The sequence below is a fragment of the Tachysurus vachellii genome, chromosome 15 (genome assembly GCF_030014155.1).
Source record: "Tachysurus vachellii isolate PV-2020 chromosome 15, HZAU_Pvac_v1, whole genome shotgun sequence".
Taxonomy (NCBI): domain Eukaryota; kingdom Metazoa; phylum Chordata; class Actinopteri; order Siluriformes; family Bagridae; genus Tachysurus; species Tachysurus vachellii.
Window position 1 is genome coordinate 9287847 of NC_083474.1, and position 11150 is coordinate 9298996.

An 11150-nucleotide genomic window follows, 5' to 3' on the forward strand; every position below is an offset into this window, starting at 1 on the left:
TCCAGTTATATTGGGAATATAATATTTTTAAATAAATTTCTATTCAACATATATATGATTATGTAGTATTTAAGTGTTAAAACATCTGTGCTGAGTTATAACTTCATTCATTCATTCATTCATTCATCTTCTACCGCTTATCCGAACTACCTCGAGTCACGGGGAGCCTGTGCCATCTCAGGCTTCATCGGGCATCAAGGCAGGATACACCCTGGACGGAGTGCCAACCCATCGCAGGGCACACACACACTCGATTTATAACTTCATTTAATTAATTAATGAGATAAAGCTTTAGTTATACATGTCTGTGTTTGGTCAATGTTCTAAACGTATCCCATAATCCTTGAGCTGTACATTTCTAGTATGTCCCCAATGTCACTCACTCAGAAAGAAGGGAATAATGCTGAAGTTATGATTTGTTGTCTTTTTAAGGTGATGGACACATTGAACTGAAAACTGTCATAGGGGATGTTGAGCTTCATAATAATGAATGTTGGTTATGTTGACTGGTGTAAAATTTCGTAAATGTTGAAACAGGAAAATGGTGTTGAGTAAAAATGGGAAGAGAACTGAACTGAACTGAACTGAAGAATGTTTAAATCTTTTACCCTAAGTTTATGCACTGGTTTTTATAAATAAAACTAATATCAAACAAATACTATGCAGAGATAAACAAGAGTGCTTCCTGAGTAGCTTCAGAATCATTACTGAGAACTTTAAAAGAAAGATTGAAGAGAAGATTGAAGTACCCACTTCCATGGAACTAGTGGGTGTTTGAGAAAGATATTTCTAAGATATTTGGAAATGTGTGATTCTTGCTTAATTCCATTTGGCAGTAATTTCGCTTGCAGATTTAATCCAGATTGACTTACTTCCTGAGAAATGTCTTGTATTGGTATGGCAGAATATTTAAGCAAAAGTAATGTGTATGTATTCAAGAATAAAAATCAGGTGAATTTTCAGTAACACTGAGGATATAAATATAATTTAAAAAAATATGGAAAAATAAATAAATAAAGGTTTGCTTTTCTGTTCATGTAAAGTTGTTGTTGTTCTTCATCCTTATCTCATGGTGAGTCTGGAACCTATCCTGATTATGGAAAAACTAGTTGTGAGTCCATTACAGAACACTGTGAGCACACATTCAGTTAACAAATAATATAATTACCAAATAAATTTACGTTATTCTTAACGTAAGTCTAAGATTTTCTTAGTCTCTCTGGTATCTCAGAATATAATTAACACTGGACTAATACCATTTGCCTGCACTCTCGGTAACCCTTGCTCTTCTACCACATTCGACACCTTGCTGATAGACAGCTTGACATCTGCAGAACAAGTATGTCACTGATGACTTGACAGAGAATTAAGCAACACGTGAAGTGATAAAATTTTCACCTTCCGGTTTCGAGGTTTTGGGTTTAATCCTGAGTCCAGGTTGCTGTCTGCACATGTAGAGTTTCACATATTCTCATTTTTTTTTCACATATTCCTCTAGGTTTTCTTCAGCCTCACAAAAACATGCTGGTATATGGATTGGTGAATGTCATATACAAGGTGTGAATGTGTGTGAAAATCTGCATGCATGGTGCTCATTTTCAAGCCAAGTCAAATCACTTCAAGAAGCTTTTATTGTCATTTCAACCAAATACAGCTAGCATATATTGTATGCATAACACAGAGCTAATGACAAAGTAAGTTTAAGTAGCCACATAAAGCACATGTGCAATGTATTGCAGACAATACAAAAACACTACAAGACAAAAACACAAAATAGAGCTGAATGGTTACGATACTGCATATTTTAAAATACATTGTGCAAAACTAAAGAAATTGTAAACAAAGAGCTTTCAATTAAAAATATACATACTTATGTAATAGCAGAAGTTTGATGAGGTATTGAAATGTGTTGTGCAAAACTCAATTGAATGAGTGGTTGATTTGTACAGACCAGTGCAGTCTGATGGCTTACGGGAAGAATGGCATGCACAGTGTTTCCCAAGATCAGGATACATTGCTCACTGAAGATGCATGAATATTTCTCACACTGATATGTCAAACCCTGGATCAATACATAGATCAGTTTTGCTTTTGCTTAAACAATGCTTCAAGTAGAGCAGATTCAGCTGTGATCATGTGACCCAAAGAGGGCAAATAGTCAATGGGATCCAAACTAACAAAGACTGCATTAGAGCACAAAGAGGTGGATAATTATTGCATGGATTTTTTCTCTATTTTATTGTAATTACTGTAGATTTCATTGATAGATTTTGTTCTAAGGTCTGTGGTTGTTACTTTGGAGAACATGTCAGCCAGTTGTGTATAAACTACGGCTATAAAACATTCCTATCAACTTAGGTGTGTGGATTTTCAGGTCAACTTTAGTCTATAGAGCTGGATAGCATTTTCAGTATAAATTCATTTTTATACAATACTTACATACAGTAATTAGTCAAAATAACATAATAATATAATAATAACAATGTTATCAAGCTGTTAAAGGTCATATAGCTTAGTGCTGGTGAACATGTGCATTTTCGTTAGATTCTATTTAGTTAGATAGATGCTGACCAGAAACTTATTGCTTACTCAGCATAAGGGCTTCAATCACATCCTCAAAAGCTTTGTGTAATTTTATTAATAGCATGTTATGTCATTGTATATATGCTTCTCTCTCTCTCTCTCTGTATATATATGTCATAAGAGATATTACAGTTCAGTTCTGTATGGGCATAATTCCCATATCTTGACCTGATTAAGAACGTGTTGGTTGCTTTATGTATGTATGTATGTCTGCATGTCTGCATGTAGGTATGTATGTATGTATGTATGTCTGCCTGCATGTATGTATGTATGTATGTATGTATGTATGTATGTGTGTATGTATGTATGTATGTATGTCTGCCTGCATCTATGTCTGCCTGCATGCATGTATGTATGTATGTATGTATGTATGCATGTCTGTCTGCTATGCAACCCTGGTGAAAAACTCATTATAGATCTCTCTCGGCTCATCATGCTTGTTCTAGATTTTTTTTATGCACCAGGCATGTTGGGGTCACCGAATGTTTAGGTGTTAAGTGAAACTTTTGCTTTTAGTTTGACGCCTCTGAGCTGGACAGACGGCCACGTGCCGCAGTGCCCTGGGGCAGAGTTCAGGCGCCTACAGACATCATCATTACAGCTAAGCACATATTCTAATTATCTTTTGTTTTCCTTTAAATGCGTTTGAGCCACATAAAGAGCCACGCGCAATCCCCGTACTTAGTGCCCTACGCACTCAGCATCAAGTTGGAGAACGTTGGACATTTGGACTTTTTTAACTAAAATAAATCTTTTAATAACTGCTCAGCCTGCACGTTTCCCACAACAACTCCTGACCAAACTGCAGGCCGAAGCTGTGAACAAAAGCCATGCGCCAGAGTGACACTTCAGATCTCCGTGTGCACGTGCACGAGGAGGTGCTTGTGTGGGAACCAGCGTGGCTCGAGCGCCCGGTGTCGCACCTTACACCTCGACAGATTCACATTTGTGAGCACACAGTGCCTTCTGCCACCGCTTCGCACCTTCCCAAAAGTCGGAGTGTGCCTTTCCGACTATTCTGATCTCCCACTAATCCTCCTCCTCCTCCTGATCCTCACACCACTGGAGACACAATGCCGCCTTGGCCCTAAGCGTTGGTTCTAACACCTCTGGACACGTGGGTGATTTTTTTCATTTATTTATTTTTTAAGTTGATGCACAAGCATAAAATGCACAAATGTCCTGCCTGTGTCTATATAGAATATAACACTTTCTCTTTATACTAGTCGGTATATTGCAGTGACGTACCGATCATTACATTGTATGCGTCTGCTGCAAACATTACACGTGCGTCGCGTGCGCTTTCGATTGCACCAGATGGCCATCGATTTGCTTAATTAATACGTTTCCTCGGTCACGTGACCCCTCGTTTTTCTGCGTTTTAAAGATCCGCACCGATACCAAAAGAGGTCCATTGCTGAAACGTTGGAATATTGGCTCGTCATACACGCCTGCTTACTATATGAACTAAAACAAGAGAAATCGGGGTCCGATTCATTCTTTAATCTGCCCTGACGCAGGCAGTGTGCCAGCAGAGGCACGCGCTGCTCTCATTAGCATAACAACAGGCAACCGCTAGAGAGGAGCAACAGTTTGCAAAGCAGTGTCATCATCACATAATCTACTTTTTTTGTTTTTACCCCAAACGAAATGACATTTATCTACATGTTCAAATGCATAGTTATATCCAAAAAAAAAAAAAAGGTAGACCAACCAACCCCATAAGCTATGCCTCAACGTTCAACCCAAAATCCGGGCTCCCAAAGGCTGAGGCTTGTAGATTTCACGCGTCTGTGAAATTTCTCCAAAACGAGTCTGATTACCTGTCGTGAGGTATGTGCTTGTGATTCAGTGCCAGGGAGCGCGACGCTCAATGAACACGGCATATATCTGGCGCACACGCACACAAGAGGAGACATAATGCGCGAGCCGTTGAAACAACCTGATTGTTTTGCTGGTTTTAAACCACGTCTGTTAAACAGAAACCTCAGGTCGACCTCGGACGGTTAGAGTGGCTTAATTACCCCCACTAGAGCTTATTTTCACCACGCATTAATGGATCTCTGAGACGAATGTGTTCATTAGGGGAGAATTGGTGACGAGGTGGTGCGCGTAAGATACAGTCTCAGTCTCACCAGGTGCTGTTTTAGCATACAGCTGTGGTCAGTACAGTCCCCCTACACACACACACACACACACACACACGCACACAATTCACAAAAGCAATTATGTGTAATTTTCAGCCCCCAGAGGCCCACGAGTGAAGCCCTGAGAACAAAAGAAGCCCCGGATCTTAAAGGCACAATAAGCGGCGCGCCGGTTTAACGACTCACACGCGTCCTAACAATGACACACACACACAGATCTGAATTAAAAGGGGCGAGGGGGAACAACCTCTGCAACCCTCCCCCGAGGAAAAAGAGCTCAAAAACATGCATATGAAAAAAGCCCGGCACGAGGCAGAAAGAGGGGGAAACTACTGGGGGTAGATGCTAACTTCCACAACGTGTAACCACAAATCCTGGTTAAATAAATCTTAGGCTAAGAAAAAAAAATCCTACAAAAAATAATTACAAAACATTTCTAAATCCTTTCTCTAATTCATGAGAAGCTTAATAAATAATAATAATAATAATAACAACAACAACAATAATAATATATTTTTAAATCATCTATACGAATTTGTTTGCATTTAGTTTTTTTTCTTTCTTTTTTCTCTAGTGATTCTAAAGTCAGACAATCTCATATTTTCTCCATTTTCGTTTTAATCAGAGGTCAAAATAAAAAGTAATTTATATGACAACAACAGGTCATTTGCATACGCCCCGCCCCGGGCAAGCGACTTTAAAATCCTCGGCGCGTGCACTCTGCTCTACTAAACAGAAACACAGGTCCAAAGAGCACGAATTGTGGAGCTCATAGGTTAGTTTAGTGATCGTAAGTTCCAGGTCACGATACGCGTATTTAGCAGGTTATTTGTACACTTAACATCACTCTCTCGGTTTCCAATTAAGCTTTTTTCCTTTCTTTTTTTCCATTTATCGTTTTTTTTGGTTACTTGTAAAAACAGACATCAGACACTTGTATCGGATACCTGCTCTGGTCCTGTCTGCTGTTTTGGCAGACCATGAGGAAAATGGCTCATTTTTTATCAACGTGCATACTTATTTTGATAGCGTCTCACCTGGTGAGTAGTGTAACTGGTGTTTGTTAAGGTGCTTGGAGCGCGCCTTTGAACCCGTGCGTATTTATTTACCCCGTGTCCTGTTTCTCAGGTCGACTCGTCCGGTGTGTTTGAGCTGAAAGTGCACTCGTTTACCAGCCCTGGAGGTGTATGTAAGAACTCGCAGAACTGTCTCATCTTTTTCCGTGTGTGTCTCAAACACTCTCAAGATGTGATGTCGGCTGATCCTCGGTGCGCCTACGGTTCCGGACGCACAGCCAACCTTAGCGCAGATCCGAGCGCCATCTCCAACAGCGCACCTATTAAAGTAAACTTCACTTTCAAATGGCCGGTGAGTTTCTCCCAATATTGTACTAATACCTGTTTTGCACCTTTCTTTCTTTCTTTCTTTCTTTCTTTCTTTCTTTCTTTCTTTCTTTCTTTCTTTCTTTCTTTCTTCTTCTTCTTCTTCTTCTTCTTCTTCTTCTTCTTCTTCTTCTTCTTCTTCTTCTTCTTCTTAATGTATCCTTAATCTTCACTTCTATCCAGTGTGCATTAAAACTTTACGCATATAAGCGTTTATGTGTGCTTATGGATTTCTTGTGTATTTTTCTCACAGGCAAGGTTTTCCGTGATGATTGAAGCTTGGCATGCAGACTCCTCATCAGGTAAACCCCTGTCCTGTGTTTCTGTCTTCAGCCGTGCTTTAACCATAAGATTCTTGTGAACACGTGAATAACCACTTAATACAATTGGTGTGTTTTTAGAAGATCAAAGCAACCCGATCAGCTTCCTAGCCACTAAAGGGGGTGTAACAACTGGGGAGAACTCTGTGCAGGACGAGCGGTTCGGGGAGAAGAGTGAACTGCGTTACTCTTACCATGTAATGTGCGACGAGTTTTACTACGGAGAAAGCTGCTCGGATTACTGCCGCCCGCGCAACGACACCTTCGGCCACTACACCTGTGACTCGACCGGACAGAGGATCTGTTTACCTGGCTGGAAAGGCGAATACTGCACCGATCGTAAGTATCTTTATTTATCTTCTAACAGTGTGAACCTTATGTATTAAGAACCTTCTGAAAAGAAGTTTAAAAATGCAATCATAATAATCCTAATAATAATCCTAATAATAATAAAGAAGAATTAGCGCACGCGCTCTGCTTCAGATTTTTCTCTGATTCTGTGTTAGCTTTTAAAGTGGTTGATCACATCGCAGCTCAGTTTATAGTGTTACTCTGATTGTTTCCAATGATAAAATAAGCTTAGTGCAAACCGGGATATAATGTGCTTCTGTGGTCAGGAAAGTCAAGCACTTTAACGAGCCCGTTTGAGTTGATGGGGGAAAAAATCTGGGACTCTAATCTCTTTTTGTTCTTCTGACAATCAGACTAAGGAGGACTAAAGACGAAAGGTTTAAGTAATGTGCTCTGCGTTGCGTAAAAAACACGGCATGTGTCTCTTTTGTCTGCGTCCCAGCTGCTTAGTTTAGTACTTAACAAATACTTGACGTGCCCGCGCATTGGGAAGGTAAAGGGGAGGGGTTTATGTGTGTGTGTGTCTGTGTGTGTGTGTGTGCGCGTGTGTGTTTTAGTGCAAAAGGAACCCTTATTCTAATTTACCCCCTTTTTTCTGCCTCTCGTTTCTAACAGCCATCTGCTCGCCTGGCTGCAGTGAGAAGAACGGTGATTGTAAGACCCCTGGAGAGTGCAAGTGTCGCCTCGGGTGGCAGGGCCCCCTATGCAACGAGTGCCAGCAGCACCCTGGGTGTGTGCATGGAACCTGTGACCAGCCGTTTCAGTGCAACTGCAAGGAAGGCTGGGGCGGCCTGTACTGTAACGAAGACCTTAACTTCTGCACCAATCATAAACCTTGCAAGAATGATGCCACATGCACAAACACTGGCCAGGGGAGCTACACCTGCACCTGCAAGCCTGGCTTCAGTGGTACCAACTGTGAGATCGAGACCAATGAGTGCAACAGCAATCCATGCAAGAATGGCGGCAGCTGTAACGTAAGTGCCCACATTTAAGCCTAGAACAGAATTATCTTCACCTTGTGTCTTTTGGTTTGCATCAAAAGCTAGTATGTTGTAGGTAGTTTATGTTTTTTCCTCCCTTCTTCTTTGTAGGATTTGGTGAACGACTACTCGTGCACATGCCCCCAGGGTTTCTATGGAAAGAATTGTGAGGTTAGCGCTATGACCTGCGCAGACGGACCATGCTTCAACAGCGGAACATGTGTGGAGACAGAAACTGGAAGTTACTCCTGTCGCTGCCCTCCTGGATACATGGGCTCCAACTGTGAGAAGAAAATTGACCGCTGTAGCAGTGACCCCTGTGCCAACGGTAAGCCCTGCAACCCATAACAACATGAGAAAACAGACACAGTAAACTGGGTTTCTATAAAGCTCTTATCAGAAAAATGCAAGCAATTATGCTGCTCTGGCATTTCTGAGCTTTCATCATCTTCAAGTGGCAGCCCACTATGTGTGTAGCTTGAGATGCATCCATTTAGCATGACTGCCAGCCCCCTCAAGATTGCTGCTTGAGCAGGATAGGAAAGACGCCAGTTTGTCTCACATGCTGATATAGCGTGAAAGATAGAGCTGTCATGATGAGCACAGGAGTCTTATTGTGAAAGAAATTTAACACACTGTTCCCATATGTACTATTTAAGCATTACATGTCTGCTGCTTATGTTCCCTATAAATAAAGTATACATCTCAGCCTATGATTTGTGTTTCAGTCTTTAACATTTCCTTTCCCCATTTCTTTTTGAAAGGAGGCCAGTGTCTAGACCTGGGTCACAGAGTTGTGTGCCAATGTCGCCCCGGCTTCAAAGGACTGCGTTGTGAGATAAACATTGACGAGTGCGCCCGTAACCCGTGTCGCAATGCGGGCACCTGTGTGGATGGCATTAATGACTACACATGCAGGTGCACGTTGGGCTTCACAGGCAAGGATTGCAACATACGTGCTGATGCATGCAGCTTTCTCCCCTGCAAAAATGGCGGCACATGCTACACTCACTTCAGTGGGCCTGTGTGCCAGTGCCCTCCAGGATTCATGGGTTTGCGCTGCGAGTACGACCAGCTACCCACAAATCCTCCTGCTGTATCTAGTTTCCCCATAGCCCTGGCCATCTCCTTTACTCTGGGCCTCATCACCTTGACGCTGGTGCTGTGTGCTACCATCATCCTCCTCAAGCAGATGAGACGTGGCAACAGATCTATGTTTTCTGCAGTGCGCAATGATCTGGACACCATCAACAATCGCAACTCAGTGATCTCTAACACTCAGTCCAGCTACAAAGAGAAAGAAGCTTTACTCATCCCTGGTGGCCTGTTCAAGGTGTCCAACAAGGATGCGGAGCTTAGCTCTGGCATCATGGATACACTTTGTAAAGATAACAACAAGCAAAAGATGTTGGAATATAATCTTGCCAAAGATGAGAAAAATACAAAAGATAAACTAGACCTGTAAGTGTTTCCTCCTTCTTTTGGTCTTAAACTCACTTCCTGCTTATCTAGGCTCCACTGAACTTGGTCTAACCTGTTTTTATGTTTGTGTTTTCTTCAGGAAAAACTCAGAGTCTTCTATATTAGTTCCTCCTTTGAGCTTCCCTAAAGGTGATTTGTATCATCCTGTATACATCATTCCTGAGCCACGTGTTTTTGCTACTGAGGTAAGTATCATTCTTTAAAAATATTGAAATTTTGCTTGTACTTTAAGAATGAGATTTAACACCTTATCCCTCTCTCTCTCTCCCTCTCTCTCACCAGGTTTAACAGTATTGTATAAACTGGAGCACCTCAATCAACATCAGGCCTCGTCTGAACATGTTTACAAGCGTTTAAAGACCAGTTGAAGAGACTATATATATATTACATTGACATATTTAATATTTATTGCTGCTGCTCATATGAGAGGACTACTTTTTGTTTTGGATGATGTTGCGCTGGCAACAGAAGAGAAGAGCTTTAAGAGGGGTGAAATTGCATAATTTGCACTACAATTTATATATAGGTATATATACATATATATATATTGAACTTTTAAAAAGAAAAGCAAACTTTGCAGAACAAAGGAAATGGATGGAAATTAATCAAAGGATCCTTAATCACAAAAAAGGCAGGACCTTTTCTCTCCATATGCCTTACTATGGAAAACAAAAAAACTAAATGGTGCGTCTTAATCAAGAAGAGACACTTTATACCAAATGAGGCCTTGCATTCAGTCAGTCAAACCTTAAGAGGCAATGTAAATGTAGTGGAACAATTCAAGAGGCTGACCATGGAATATGATGTGGAACAAGCAAAATGAGGATCTGCCTGAGGACTTGTAATCAAACCCAAGACAGCTGCTACAGGCAGGGTGAACACTGAACACTGTTCCTGGGAAGTGATCTAAAATATTGTGTAATCAGGATCTGTTACACAACATCTAATGTCTTTAATGGCCTTGACTATCAGAGAAAGCAAAGTCAATCCAAATAAGTACCTAATCTTAAATGCTGTGCCTGAATGAAGAGGTACTTCTTAGAAACCCTGACTTATATTTGTAACAGAACTTGTCAAAGGAGATCTAGACATATATTTGAGGTATGCAGAATAGTAATATTTGTATAGCAGGGTTTGGTGGATAAAATTTTTAATTTTTTTTTTTAAATGTACAGCTTGCATCTCGCCGCTGTCCACAATCAGTAAGCTATTTACTACATTCCCATGACTTAAAAGAAGCATTTTGTTTAGGCAAATAGATTCATAGTTGTTAAGATGTCCTGGTTTGTTGATGTTCTGCATCGGGGTCTTTAAAAAGACTCCACTAAAGAGGCTTTTTTTAAAAAATATATATTTTTTCACTTTATACCAAATAGACAACTTGTTATATGTTATATTCATATCCTTCTTAATTTAACAATGCAGTGTTGTACAGAACCTTGAGATGTTCTTACTATTTAATTTGTAAATAATTTGTATTTATGAACAGAATTGTATATATGTCAATGTTATAAACCTATTATCACAAAGTCAGAAATATATATATATATATATTTTTTCTTAAAATAAATCATAAAATCTATATCAGTGTCTTGTGTCTTACTCAGTTACTCTCTTCCAGTCCACTTCGCTATTTACGTCTTTATAGGAATGTCTAAATACAGGGATAATAAACAAATGAGTCTTGTGTTATTGTGGAGTCGAACCATGGAAAATGTTAACAACTGCTGCATTATCACTAAATGACTCAGCTCCTAATGTGTCGTCAACGTTTAAAACACGGAAGAAACTTTTAAGAGATGGGTTAGATTGGAGATGTGCAGATTTTGCTAAAAGCTGAATGATTATTTATCGAGAAATGAATAAGACTCCTCATCCAGGGCTTAATGGAGGAAAATGTTA

General features: G+C 40.3%; 1 protein-coding gene across 1 annotated transcript; it reads left to right on the top strand.

Annotated features, from left to right (window-relative positions):
• Window positions 1-5475: 5475 nt before the first annotated feature.
• Window positions 5476-10787, top strand: dlc (deltaC). Its single transcript, XM_060887965.1, has 9 exons — window positions 5476-5770; window positions 5859-6098; window positions 6366-6414; window positions 6514-6771; window positions 7399-7760; window positions 7878-8094; window positions 8531-9227; window positions 9328-9433; window positions 9531-10787. Exons 1-9 carry the CDS (start codon window positions 5711-5713, stop codon window positions 9534-9536), a joined length of 1995 nt encoding a protein of 664 aa, XP_060743948.1. The 5' UTR covers window positions 5476-5710; the 3' UTR covers window positions 9537-10787.
• The last annotated feature ends 363 nt before the right edge of the window (window positions 10788-11150 follow it).

Bases quoted from the DNA above. Each gene is read 5' to 3' on its own strand.
- dlc (XM_060887965.1), top strand. From the start codon at position 5,711: ATGAGGAAAATGGCTCATTTTTTATCAACGTGCATACTTATTTTGATA. The intron at 6,099-6,365 runs GTGAGTTTCTCC...TTTTTCTCACAG, and splicing joins ACTTCACTTTCAAATGGCCG to GCAAGGTTTTCCGTGATGAT. The intron at 6,772-7,398 runs GTAAGTATCTTT...CGTTTCTAACAG, and splicing joins AGGCGAATACTGCACCGATC to CCATCTGCTCGCCTGGCTGC.